The sequence below is a fragment of the Larimichthys crocea genome, chromosome VI, assembly GCF_000972845.2.
Source record: "Larimichthys crocea isolate SSNF chromosome VI, L_crocea_2.0, whole genome shotgun sequence".
Classification (NCBI taxonomy): domain Eukaryota; kingdom Metazoa; phylum Chordata; class Actinopteri; family Sciaenidae; genus Larimichthys; species Larimichthys crocea.
In genome coordinates, this window is record NC_040016.1 from 19,330,012 (window position 1) to 19,343,849 (window position 13,838).

Consider the following 13,838-nt stretch of genomic DNA (forward strand, 5'->3'; position numbering starts at 1 on the left):
ATGCTAATGCAACATTGTAGTAGTGAAGAAAAAAAGTTTTTATATGTATCTGAGGGTCGCAGAGTAGCCAGGAATTTAGAAAAGCTGAGGTCATGAGTCCACCCTACCCGACATTTACGACTGTCCCAAAAAAAATACTGTGTTTAAAAGCTGGGGAATAAAAACAAAATTCACTTTCATCTAATGTAGCTTTAAAAAGCTTCTAACTTTGAGGTCTCTTGTTGTGGTGCATCCAGCTGTACAACCTTTCCACGACAGCAGGTATCAACATAGATATCACAGTTACACCCAGGTACACGTTAGGACATGGTTTATTTATTCATTCCTTTGTGCCACAAACAAACAGTCCCTGAATTCAAGACAAATGGCTTTTTATACACTTTGTGAAGTTTGTTTTGTGACTTTTTACTATAAAATACATGGTACTGTAATATACTCTGAATCTAAAAACGGTAGAAAACCCTGGTCTGTCTTGAACTGTATCGAAGGAAGCAGCTCTCAGTCGGTCAGCACAGACTCACACACACACACGAACACATGTTCACCTGTAATCCGAACCCAGAGAAAAGGTTTGACAACATTCACAGAAGTACAATTAGTCAATCTTTCTCTATCTCACACACACACAGTCAAACAGACAGCCACACAGAGTTTAAGAAGAAATCATTCAGTAGGTAAACTCAGGGAACAAAATGAGATTTGGGGCCACGCTGTGTCTGTTTACAATTGGAGGTGAGCTACAGGTAATTTAGGGTGATGATCTCGCAGGATACTGGGTGGTGCTACAGGACGTTTAGATGGGACATCAGAGCGGACTCGCGTTGCAGCACTGAGCTGACTCAGAAGTGATCAAAATGTTTGTGAAAACTCATCTTCTGGTCCAGAGGAAACCAACCTGTGGAATACGAGAAAACACTCCCACAACAATTAACTTACAAGGTTAGAAGCTGAACATTAGAAACCAGCAAATGTGCCTTTGTCTCGTGAGTCCATCAAAACAATCCACCATGTGTTCAACCATGGTGCGCTGATGCGGTACACAGACTGTACAACCCGTCTCTGGAGCAGAGTCTGTTGTGAGTTCTGATACTGAAACTGGGACAGCACCGTCATTGTCTTGTCGCAGTCGCACACGGGCCGAGTGTGTACACAGTGCTCGTGTTTAGGGGCAGCAACCATGGGACCCCTCTGCCAACACTGTGAGTGTCAAGCGGCTCATGGTGCCAGTCTTGAATCTGGCCAGTCTTAAATACAAACTTAACCCCTATGCGGGTCTAAAAACACAAAAATTAGAGAGGTATAATATTTATGGTCTGATAAAGGCAATCACATTAGGCCGACAAAGAGAAAATGACATAAATATGCCCGTCGCTCTCGCTTCCTCTGTTCCTCAGGGCCTGATCGAGCCGCTGATACCTTCACAAAACATGTTAAACTTCAAACTAATGCACAAGGACCCACTCCTCCAAACTGGTCAGAAGAGATGCATGGTGGAAGTCGTCTGGGTTTCTGGCAGGGCTGGTTTGCAGCTGTAAACTGCGTGGTAAGGTTGACTCAGCTTCCAGGTCTCTCAGGTGTCCACCACTGGTCCGATGGAGTCCTGCAGAGGGCTCTCCAGAGGGGACGAGCTGTCTGGGACAGGAGGGTGAGGGGAGCAGGAGACCCTTGCGCTTGTGTTGCAGCTCACACAACCCTGTGAGACACAAAGATACATTGAAACCATTTAAACCTGTGCTTGAATCTGTTTGTGGTCAGTGTGTGTGTGTTTTTGTGTGACTGGAGATCGTCACCTGTGTGTCGATTTCCTGTGGGATCGTGTGCTGCTGGATCCAGGGATGAACTTCAGCCAGCTCCTTTCTCTGTTCCTGGCTGAACCAGGGCTGGAGGGGCTGAAGCACCCGAAGCTTCTCCCTGTCTTCGGCCAGCACCTCATTCTGGTCCCTGGATGCGAGGAAAGACAAGATAAAGGGCAAAGACGACATGAGAATGGTGTATTTTATCTAGAATCTATATATAAAAAGGTGGGATTATCTTATAAGGAAGGATTAGAGAACACAATCAAATCAGCAGAGGGCACCTGTGAAGGTGCAACCCCGGTATGAAGACACAGACAAAGCTGAAGTCTCAACAGTTTACCATGTTAAAATCAGGTTTGAGAAGTAGCTAGGATGCCGATATTACGATCAAAAGGAATCAAAGAGTCATCAAACAACTGTCAAGTTAACTTGGTCCCGAAACTAGATTTATGAGCTTCAAACAGGAGACTGAAAAACATAACAAACATAAATGCATTTTACAAGATGCCACCCAAACAGCTGCATCCACTAGTTTAATTTGTTTAAATGTCACTGAGATTGTAAAATTAAATCAAATATTAAAAGTACATTTAAAATATGATGAAGAAGGTGTATCTGTCAGGTTTGGTTCAAAGTATATTTCTAATAGAAGTCACTGTGAGGCTGAACCACACAGGAAAATAAAAGGAAAATGTTGCTCTGCTCTGTGTGGGCTGAACTTTTTTGGGGATTGGACAGCGCTGACATTTTGTTTATCTCCTTGTCGGCAGTAACGGTTGAGAGCGATGCTGAGCGTGTACCTGGTGTGGATCTGGTACGTCATCATGACATGCTCTGGCGTGTGCTGGATCATGCTCCACAGCGTGTTCTCCACCCGAGTGTCGAAGCTGCGCTGGTGCTCCGCCGGTGCTTCCTGGCTCTTACGGGCTTTCCGTGATGTGTCTGATGAATCATTGCTGGCAAAGTATTTGCTGCTGTTGCTGCTGCCTGTGATCGGAGGAAAGCTCTACATCAGACTAAAATGTCTGGGACGCTGATTGTTCATGTGTGTATTGTATGCATGTGTGTTTTCCTCTCTTACCAGTGTGTGAGGTGGAGGTTCCATTGGAGCCAGATCCAGATCCAGATCCCAAAGAGCCTCCAGACTCCCCTGATCCGGACCCTGAGACGTTGGATCCGGTGCCTGACCTGGAATCCTCCTGCAGCAGCAGGTCAAGCAGCTCACTGGATGTAGACTGGGTGTCATGGTTCCCAGAGTCACTGGGGTTATCGCCCTGATCAAAGCAAAGGTTCGACAGTCAGTGAACACAAGAGGAAAGTACTTACTGTCTTTATATCAACATATACTAGAAGAGAATGATTGGACATGACAGGAGACAGCAGACTCACTTCATTGGCATGTTGTTCGTGGAGGCTCTCGGCATGGTTGAGCCCGGTGCTGCTCTGCCCTTCGCTCGGCTTTGGCAGCTCCTCCTGCAACAAGTTCAGCTGAAGCGGTGAACTCGAGCGAGAGCTAGAGAATAAAGCCCGAGGCCCGGCTTCCTCCTCCTCGTCCCCGACGGAGGAGCTGGCTCTGGGTGAGCAAAGCAGATGGCCCAGGGGGTTCTGAGTGTTGAGTGGGCTAGTCTGGGCTTGGAACATGGGCTGAGGTGCAGGCGCGACGCCAGGGGCAAAGCCCGTCATGGTGATGGGTGCCTGGGGCATCATCGAAAGAGTGGACGGCGGATACATGGACGTGTAACCTGTGGTAAAAGTTGGGTAGTTGGGCAGAATGATAGCCATGACTGGAGTCGGGTATGGGTTGATGCCCGGGGCTGGAGGAATGGGCTGCAGGTTGTGAAAGTTCTGTGTGTGCTGCAGATTCTGAACCGGCTCCATCTGGATCGGCTGCATGCCTGGCAGGCTCTGAGCGGACTGCATAATGTTGAAGTTGTAGCTGAACTGGGTTTGGTCATGAGGCTGTAGCACCATGGGGGTTGTTCCAGGCAGCTGCTGCGGTCCGGGTGGTTGCGCCGGGCCAGGCTGGGTTGCCATCATGGGGAAGAATGGCGCCTGGAGCGAAGATGCTTGGCTGAAGGGAGCCCCCATCTGCGGCTGTGAGGACTCCGAGGAGGGCCAGGATGAGTTGGGGACTCGGCGAGGAGGGCCAGGTGGGGACGCGTAGCTGTCGGAGGAACCCTGGGGCTTGGGGCGCTTGTGTCTGGGCTTTCCTCTCCGAGAGCGGTTCCACCCACCGCCGCTCAGTGGACGTAGGTAGTCTCCTGTGGTGAGATGGACACAGAGTCGTTTTAAGGGAGCGTCCAAACTTCACCAAACCTGCACATTTCTATGAGTTGATACATACCTGGATGGTGCGAGTGAGCCATGGAGCTGTTGTCCAGCTGCAGGTAGGAGCTGTAGGGGCTCTGGAGGATGCGATTGCGAAATCGATCCACGTACTCTTGCTCCTCCTTCTGGGTGTGAGCGGACAGCACCTCCTTGGTGAGACCTATAAACCTCCGTTCCTCTGCAGCGGGACTCGGGGCCGGACGGACGGGAGTCGGAGCAGCATCAGCAGGCTCACTACCCATCGGGGCGTCCTCCAGTGCCGTGGCCTCTGCAGGAGAAAAACATGTTCAATGCACGGGTTTACAAAGTGACAGTTAACTCCTATATGCAGTTTATTGGACATAACGTTTATGTACCTGACTCAGGCTGTGGCACGTGGACAATGGTGCTGCTGTATGAACACTGGCTGGTGACAGAGACCACGCTCATGGCTTTAGTGGACATTGTGATGTCTGTCAAAGGAGCTCCGACGACAGCTGCTGCCGTCGGGGCCACTGACACGCCGCTGTCCAACACCACTGGAAAATGAGGAGGAACAAAATGAATAACAGCTGATGTTGCGAGGACTATTATTTCAAAAATAAAGTGCGTGTAGTGTGTGTGTACCATCTGAGCTGGCCTGAGCCGTGTCAGCGGCTCCGGCGGGCTTGTCGTCTTCTGAGGTAGAGGATGAAGAAGAAGAGGTCGCCAGGGAACGGGAGTCGCTCTTCCTCTTGAGGGCTGGACCTGTACAGCTCTCCAAATATCTGGAACAAACACACACACACACACACGCATGATTAACTTGTAATTAGGTGATTAGACTGAAGAGTGGCGTGTTGATGATGCTGCCACCACACACCTGATGATGTTGTCCACACAGTTGATCTGCTGATAGGAGGGAATGTGTCTCTGCTTCCTGCTCTCTTCATGATCTCTGACTTCAGGGTTGGAGGCTGCAGGGGGCAGACGTGCTGGAGAAACAAAAGAGATCTTAAAATATTTGGACATCTTAAACACAGCGTGGTTTTGGACTTTATATGTGTCGAGCTGCGTTACCTGTTGCAGGTTTGCGAAGAGCCGCAGTTTTGTGGCTGGAGCCCAGATAAGCCTGCTGGCCCCAACTCTTAACTCTGTTCACGTCAGCACAGATCTGCTGCAGAGTCATCTGCAATAACATGACGATGCATCAGCATGATTAACCATTGTGCAGTGCAGTGTTACCACTGGCTGCCTGACATGTAACGTCGCTGTGATGTCTCACCGGTTCCCGGTGCGAGTCCTCCCACAGGTTACCATTGCTGTCACTTGAAGAAGCTACGCTGATGTAGTGCTCATGCGAGCCGTTACTCCCCAAACTGCCGTATCCACTGGAACCGTTGTTATGGACCGGCTGTAGAAAAGAGTCACAAGGGAGTGAAGGCACTGGAGAAAGATGTGTGTCTGACCTTGATGATTAGTGGTATTTCGTGTTTAGTATTTAGTAGTATGATCACCTGAAGGAAAAGCTTGTAGATCTTTGCTTGCAGATCTTTTATTTCCTCATGGGTGACTGGGATATCGTCCTGAGGCCGAGCAGCAAACACGTCCTCGTTCAGTGGACTCCTGATGGCAAAGGATGACAACACAGCGATGTCATCTTCGTGTCTTAGCAACAACAGGAACAGTAGCGCGGCAATTAGGTGAATCACAGGACCCTTTGCTGAGCACACAGAGAGCACCGAGTCTTTGTGTGGTTTGCGCTGTTGCTACTTACGTCCTGACTTTATGCCGTCCGATGATGAAGGCCACCTTGCGGCTCCAAGGGTTGATGAAGCTGGACCAGCTGGTGTCTAAGGTGATGTGGTCTCCATTCTGACATCGCAGACGCACCGGAGAGTGCTCGAACGGAGACTGGCCTGCGTACTTCAACACTGCACATGGCATGAAAAAAATAAAGATCATTAGAGGCGTGAAGATTTTTTTGATGGGTCACTATAAACAGCAATGGATGAATCTTTGTGTGGTGCAAATAATTATTTGTGTTATTAGTACTAATTTTCACACAATTCACAAATAAGATCCATTTTAACTATGTAATGTTTTTACACTCCTCCCACACGTACCTTTCCGGTGCATAGACAGCATGAGTGGGAGGTCGTCTGGGTGAATGCAAGTCAGCAATGACGTGCCAATCAAATCCTGAGGAAGGTATCCCAGCAACGGCACAGCCCTGGGGACAGCAATCACGAAATGAGCTTCATCGGTAAACCATGCCATTTAAAAAGCTCAGTTTCATGTGTGTGTGTGTGTGTGTGTACTGACCTGTCATCCACTTCCAGGAACACACAGCCAGGGGAGTGTGTGGTGGTGAAGATGCGCTTGTCCAAGGGGATCCGAGGAGCTGCACGAGCGAATAATCAATGTCAGAGAGACATTCTTACACGTTTAAGCATGAGTGCCTGCTGATGACTGAGTAACATAGGTAAGCAGAGGTTGTGCGTTATGTGATCTGTGGTGAAAAGTTGGGACATCAGAAATGAGCAAAAGTTGTGTTTCAGCTGATATTCATTGGGCGAGGCTGTTTGAGTTGTGCTAATAATCGTACCCTCATATCCAGAGATGATGCGTTCAGCCAACGCCAAGCAGCACGGCTCCTCCTCGTCCCCGCTGCTTCCTCTTCCCTGCACCTTCAGCAGGTACGGTGTTATCCGAAACGGGTTGTAACGCATCTCACCCTCGCGGTCCTTCCCACCCCTGAAACATAAAATGAAGTTCTGATGAAACAAACGCAGACAGTGGCCATATCTACATGTAAGTGCTATGTGCTTGTTCTATCTTTAGCTGTATGACTCACAGAGCCCTGTGGGATCAACAACACTTCACACAAATATCTGTGGAATTCAGATTTCTTCTGAGCACATCTGATTTTCAGGGGTTTATAGGAGGCCTAGTGTCTTCAACAGAATGAAAATACTGACCTGATTCTGCAGAAGAAAGACTTCACTTGGGCACAGTCGAACAGAACGCCCGCTGCAGAAACAAAGAACAGATCAAAGTCACTTCTTTTAATCTCGTAACACAAACTAACGCTGCTGCAAACTGCTGCAAACACACACCTGTATGCGAGTTGCTCCAGGGTGGCAGATGCGGCTGAGCCGTGTGCGAGTAGAAGACGTTGACGTCTTGGTGAAAGAGCAGCTCCACGAACTTGGCCGACTCCAGGAACTTCCTCTTGCAGCACAGGATGCTGGGAGCCTGCTCGGACGCGTACAGCACTCGGCCGCTCAGGAGCGAGAAAACCACCACGAAGGAGTCCTACACGCAGACACGGAGAGACGTACGCACGCACATGTAGGGAGACACAAGCACACAGGGCGAGCCGAGTCACAGACACACACAAAAGCAGTAAACACACATACACTCACACACACGCCCAGGTGTGAGGCAAAAATAAACGTACTCGTGCATGTGTTTGAAAGCTGTGATGGAGCCTCGAATCAGCATCAAGATATAACAACAAATCCTCTATTGTCATGACTCTAGAGTGTGTGTTCTCGGTGATAAAGGTAGAAAGTGGCTATATTATCAGTTGTGTAAGTGAGTGCGAGTGGATGTATACCGTGTTTTTAAGGGTGTGTTCGGAGGTGACTCTGTCCAGCTCCTCCAGGGTGCAAACAGAAGCGTCTCTCTTCTCATCCTGGCCATTCCGCATCAGCAGTTTGTAGTATTCGTTGTTGGCTGCGGAGGAACACACAAGCAAAACGAGATGATGTCAGGAAAAGTGCTCACCTTAATCTGATTTTTCAAAGAAAAGACAAAAACAGAGTTTCCAGTTGTCAGGTTACCTTGTACTTGTTTGACACAGTTGAGAGCGTAGTGTAAGGCCTCCACGGTGCTGGCTTTGCTGCGGCTGCGTTTGTCCGACGGAAGCCTCTTCTTCATCTCAGCCACCGTGGTGATTAACTCTCTGTGGGCCTGCCCTCTGCTGCCATCTGTGTTCTCGCTGCTGCACACAGAGTCAGAGAGTTTAACTTAAGACAATGTAGTGGCAAACAGGTGATGCCTTAAAACTGAAATGCTTCTCTTCGTTTAGTTTTGCAAGGTTGCACTCAGCTATTACTTTGGTGTGTACGTCAGGGATAATCAGGGTTATTTATTTCTGCTGTACATTATCCCACTTATTACACATATACTTACTAAAAATTGACTATAGATTCAAATCTATGATCAGAGCAAGAAAATAGAACACAATAAGTGTAACTGAGTGTTCAGAATCAACTTGTAATAAAATGTTAGAATGGATAAAACCAAAAAGGGCAGAGGGGAAAACGTGAGGTGAAGAAACGTGCCAGCAACTTGGCTCCCCGTGGTATGAGGTAAATATCCGTCAAGAAGTCTTTATCACCTTTGATTAGCTGAAGAAGAGAGGTCTTGTGATCCGCTTGTCATCTCCTCATCTTCCTGCCCCGCTTCCCCACCTGAAGCTCCGCACTCCTCCCCCGTGAGGCGCTCTGACTGCCCCGCTCTTCCGTCCTGCCGCCCTGACGACCCCCTTTCCTCCTCTCCATCTCCTGTGGCTGACGATAACGCAGGCTGCTCCCCATCGCCCCCGGGCATCTCCGATCTTTGGTCACACATCAATAGTTCTTCGTGTGGTCAGTCGGGGTCTTCATACGTTCAGCAGAGGGAATTTGTTCCATGTGGTGACGATAGATTAGCGCTCATTCAGTCGGTGCTGGGTGTAAGGCTCTGCCTTGAACACTGTGAGATGAAGGACATGAAAAACAGCATCAGAACAAAGTCTGTGTTTGATTCACTCAACATGAAAGCGCTAACTTTGTCACTAATGTTGTTACTGAAGACAAATCTATCTGAGAAGTGTCCAGGAGTGAGCGATCTCGCTTCTTCTTTATCATCTCGAGACTTTAGTTAGATGGTGTTAGAGGATGTGGGTGAGCCTCCGACCAACAAGGCTCAGCAAGGTACAACAAGACACGTGAACAAGTAACAGCAAAATGTTTCCGGAGCACCGTAAAAGAAAAAGAAAAGAGCTGACAGCATCTTGCTTGCATGACAGCTAAGAGTCTTATAAATAAAACAATTTGTACAGGGCCAAGTAAAAAATGACTCTGGATACGTAGATCTCTGACCCAGTTAAAAAAAAACATCCCTGATTGTGGGCCAGTACTGTTCATCAACAGTAGACTCTTTTAACAATCAGCATGTAGACGCATGAAGTGTCACTTCACGGCCGGGAAACCACAGGTGTAATTAATGATAATTATAATAATGATTAGCTCTGTTGCACCTGTGCTCTTCATCCTTAAATAGGTCTGATGTGGGAAAAAGCTGCACGTCTAAAAGTAGAAGAACAAAACACAGCATCACAAACGAGCGAGCGAACATGTGAACAACACAATCTGCCTTGTTATCTAATACTATCGGCCTGTCTGACCATCAAACTGACTCACTGCTCTCTGACTCATTCCCATCGTCTACGATTTACACATTTCACCAATCAATGCTGCCAACACTGGTACGTCGCTGCCAGATCGCGGTCTTTACACAACACCAATAAAACAATAACAACGTGAGAGTTTAATAACTGAAAGCAGTTCAACGTGACACTCCTTATTTAATTACAGAGAGAGCGAAAGATCCCAAATGATTTTAAATTCACACTCAAAGTGCTCTTTTTTATATATATAATGCATTTGCCTAAAATCAAACACACACTCGCAAACTGCAGCTACTGCCACATGCAGACAGCGGTGAGACAAGACGAGTGAGACACAGCGAAAAGAGGAAGACGCACAGCGAAGCCACAAACAGGAGCCAGAGAAAATATCCTGCGTCGCTCAACAGGTCGTCACTGCAGGATTACATAACCAGCTCGCTCAATTCAGAGCGTATTAACCATGCTCCTATTATACGTGTACTGTGTGTGTGTGTGTGTGATGCTCTGGCCTGGCTTTATCACAGCACACAAACACACCTGATGAGTCCACCTGAGGTCAAGGTGCAGAAGCGGTTTAACTTAAGGTTGATCTAACCGACATCAAAGAGGGGAAACGTGTTTGAGTCCAAATAAGTGTAAACAAGGAAACAGTAAAAAAAAAAAACAAGTTGCACAATTCAAACTGGACCGACTTGATTGTAACACAGTATCACTTTGAAATTGATTGACAGGTCGTTTAATACAGAGGTTATGATAAGAAAATCAACTGAGGCTGTTCATGTTTTTGACACTGTTAATGCTCTGTATGTGTCAGTGATCAGGGATGCACAATATCGATCACTTTAAATCGATCTAGCTCTATGCCTTTTGTACATACTCGTACTAACTGCTGCTGCAACACAGTCACGATAAATAAAGGACATCAATTTATCTGTCTATTTATCTATTTATCTGTCTATTTATCTATTTATCTGTCTGTCTGTCTGTCACATTGTGAGTAAAGATGGATGATTTAACATTCCACGGCTCTGACGTCACCAAACCTGACGTCACTGCTGCTGACACGACAAAAACAAACAACAGTTCTGACTTCACAAACACACTTTGGCTTTCATAGCACAGCCAAACATTTCGCATAAGAAATAAAAAACACATTTTATTATTGTTATGAATAAATGAACACATCCATCCCTGACCGAGTATTTATCAGCACTGTAACATGCATCCCTATCAGTAATGTTTGAAAACTGTATAGACAGATTCAGCAGCATTCATGTAATAAAAAACAAAAATAAAGTCGCTTCAATCAAAAAAAATATGGATGTAAACGATGTTAATATTTGTTGATGAAATAAAAGCATTAAAAACAACATCACAGACACAAATAAACAAACGGTGCATTATCAAGATATATCACACTGCAGGGCAAACACTAGAATCAATACCACACCAATGCCATGACAATATTTCCTAATGTGAGCAGAACCTCCTGAGGCCACCGGGCCTCTGAGAGAACTTTAAAAAAACATGTTTTTCACTGTATATGTAAGTCGTGAAATACTTGAGTGGGGCCACCGTGAAAGGAGTCAACAGCCATGAGCGATGAGCTCAAGTTCAAGCTCAACTTGAGTTGTGTTTCTCCAAACGAGTCCTTTCTTTGTGTAGACGGATACAACAACCTGAATGAAAATCAATTCAGGAGCTAACCATGTTATCTTCTCAGACACACTCGAATCTCAACACCAATACACCAAATTCCTGTGAATAAGTAAGTAAAAGGCTGCCAGGATGTACACATTCCTGAGCACACAACAATAACAAATATAGTAATGTACTAAACAAAAACACGGTTTATCTGCACTTTGAGATTTAAATACACGAACAACAATTAAATATTCATGACTTTAAGATGCATAATGCAGAAATAGTAATGATATTATATATAGATAATAATAATATAATAAATAATATATAATATAGATATATATATATATAGTCAACTCAGAGCATAATTACACTGCAACAATAAAAAACAAATAAAACAAAACAGCTGGAGTCTACAAGTGATACCTGTTTTGTTTTTTTTCTCGTTCTGTCTTCATGTACTGGAAAATGAACAAGCTTCGAAGACTTCGACAACAGCAGCTCATAACCCACTCCCACTCAAAACAAACCTGACACTGACGACCCTGCAACACAACACAAACACACAAACACACACACACACACACACACACACACACACACGAACCCAGTAACCTCAATAACCTCAGTGACAAGTGAACAGGCTTTACGGCTTAAAGGAGAGTCACTGCACTGTAAGCTAAGGCATGATCACATCGTTAATATTACATTACCGTGTAGAATGGCACTGATGTGGTCATGTGGGACACTTTATGTTGTAAACAGAGTAAATGTGGACACATTAATTATAATTATTATTATTATTATAATAATAACAAAGACAGTCAGGCCAGCAGTGGTTTACATCAATGTGAGGATAGTTGGTGATGATATTAACCAATATCACTTCTTAAATCACACAATGGGACTGAATGTGGCTCAGCAGGTGGAGCGGGGTCGTCCACTGATCACAGGGTCGCGGGTTCGATCCCCGGCTCCCCCTCAGCCTGCAGGTCGAAGTGTTATTGGGCAAGAAGAACCACAAAAACACTCCCTGTGAGTCGCTTTTTTGGATAAAAGCGTCAGCTAAATGTGTTTAAATGTGTTTAAATGTGTGTAAACGTGTGTAACTGAAGCGTCTGTTGAGCTAACTTATTAGCAACACACTCGTACGCGTCGTGTACAGCTCATAAGTTTATGGAGGTTTAAAAGTAAACTACTAAAACCACACATAACACTCAAAGGACTTCACCTGGACACGACACAGCGTTTACATTTGGTTTGTTTACATCCACTTGTTCTGGTTTGTTGTCGTGGGCGAGGTGGCTAAACGGTTAGCTTTGTCCATCTCGACTAACTAAACCTCAGATTTCTCGTCTTTTCGTGATATATTTACCTTTTTTTCGACTCCGCGTGTGTCTCGGCTTCAATATCCGATTAGGAGAAGTGTATAAAACCGATCCCCGGGCTGTATTATGGCTGTTTTTCCTCGTTAATTAAGTCCCAGTCACGTAGATTAATCGTCATGCACTCAGGAGGCGCTTGACACATTTGTGCAACGTGAGGCCGGTGTGGTACAACCCCGCCCACTCGCTTCTGATTGGACGGGGCCGATTCGGCGTCTGTCGTGTGATTGGACGCAGCTCCAGGCGGTGGGCGTGTCCAAACGCAGCGATCTGTCATCGGCTTGCTGGCGGTTCACGTGGACCCCCATGTTACACAACAGAGCACGCAACAAGCCCCTCGTGCGCTGCGCGCGAGCACATACAGGCTCACTACGGGCACGCTGCGTCAACATCTGCACCGCCAATGAATGGATGAATGAACCGCTGCGCACATCTGCTCAGCTCTGACAACAAGTCTTATATTAGTATTTAATACAGTGAATATAAATATAATTTGTTATTTTTGTTGTTGTTGTTTATCTATCTATCTATCTATCTATCTATCTATCTATCTATCTATCTATCTATCTAATCAATGTGAATAAATAACAAGATAAAGGTGGCTGAGAATAACAGGGCCAAGGTGCTGTGGGACCAACCAGACATAGTGGTGGTGGACAAAGAGCAGAAGAGGGTAGTAGCTGACGCCAACATCAGGAAGAAGGAACATGAGAAACTTGAGAAGTATCAAGGGTTAAAAAGAGCAGCTAGAACGGATGTGGAAGGTCAAGGGTTGCGTGGTCCCCGTGGTAGTAGGGGCACTTGGGGCAGTAACCCCCAAACTGGGAGAGTGGCTCCAGCAAATCCCAGGAACAACATCTGAAGCCTCAGTCCAGAAGAGTGCAGTCCCAGGAACATCGAAGATACTGCCAGAACCTCAAACTCCCAGGCCTCTGGTAGAGGACCCGAGCTTGAGGTGCATTAGACAGTTTGAAGGTCTCGGGCACACTTTCAAAGGATTTTATTTTTAAAAACATCATTAGTTGGGACCCAGGAGGTTTTGTCAGTTTCATAATCCTCTCTTGGTTTGAATATATTTGTGTTTTTTATTAATTGCAGTCAGAATCAACTGGGACACAAATATATTTTTGGCTCTTCAAGTACCGCTATTATAACAACTCTGTTCAGCTAGATGATTCATACAGATGATTCACACAGGAGGATGGTTTGCTCCTTGATAGGATCTGCACTTCTCTTCCTTATAGTTTCCATTTGGAGCATACATGC

At 46.1% G+C, this 13,838-nt stretch overlaps 1 protein-coding gene across 2 annotated transcripts; it reads right to left on the bottom strand.

Annotated features, from left to right (window-relative positions):
* Nucleotides 1-293: 293 nt before the first annotated feature.
* On the bottom strand, nt 294-12,745 carry per3 (period circadian clock 3). 2 transcript variants are annotated; one of them, XM_027279417.1, is made up of 22 exons: nt 12,563-12,745; nt 8,491-8,846; nt 7,931-8,088; nt 7,705-7,823; nt 7,202-7,400; nt 7,064-7,115; nt 6,691-6,839; nt 6,408-6,486; nt 6,209-6,315; nt 5,860-6,016; nt 5,600-5,708; nt 5,368-5,496; nt 5,163-5,271; nt 4,966-5,077; nt 4,731-4,870; nt 4,481-4,642; nt 4,141-4,392; nt 3,186-4,057; nt 2,878-3,070; nt 2,597-2,783; nt 1,791-1,941; nt 294-1,693 (listed from the first exon to the last, which is right to left on the bottom strand). In XM_027279417.1, the coding sequence occupies exons 2-22, from the start codon at nt 8,721-8,723 to the stop codon at nt 1,571-1,573; spliced, it is 3,792 nt and encodes a 1,263-aa protein (XP_027135218.1). In that variant the 5' UTR covers nt 8,724-8,846; nt 12,563-12,745; the 3' UTR covers nt 294-1,570. The 2 variants fall into 2 exon arrangements, with proteins under 2 accessions (XP_027135218.1, XP_027135217.1); XM_027279416.1 differs by having other exon boundaries at nt 7,931-8,091; nt 12,563-12,744.
* Between the last annotated feature and the right edge of the window lie 1,093 nt (nt 12,746-13,838).

What these genes read in the sequence shown, in the direction of transcription:
- per3 (XM_027279416.1), bottom strand. Translation starts at nt 8,723, where the DNA reads ATGTGTGACCAAAGATCGGAGATGCCCGGGGGCGATGGGGAGCAGCCT. An exon ending in GGACGGCATAAAGTCAGGAC is followed by an intron (nt 5,709 to 5,859) that starts GTAAGTAGCAAC and finishes CTTTGCCATCAG; the next exon opens with GAGTCCACTGAACGAGGACG. An exon ending in ACGTACCAGATCCACACCAG is followed by an intron (nt 1,942 to 2,596) that starts GTACACGCTCAG and finishes CCTCGCATCCAG; the next exon opens with GGACCAGAATGAGGTGCTGG.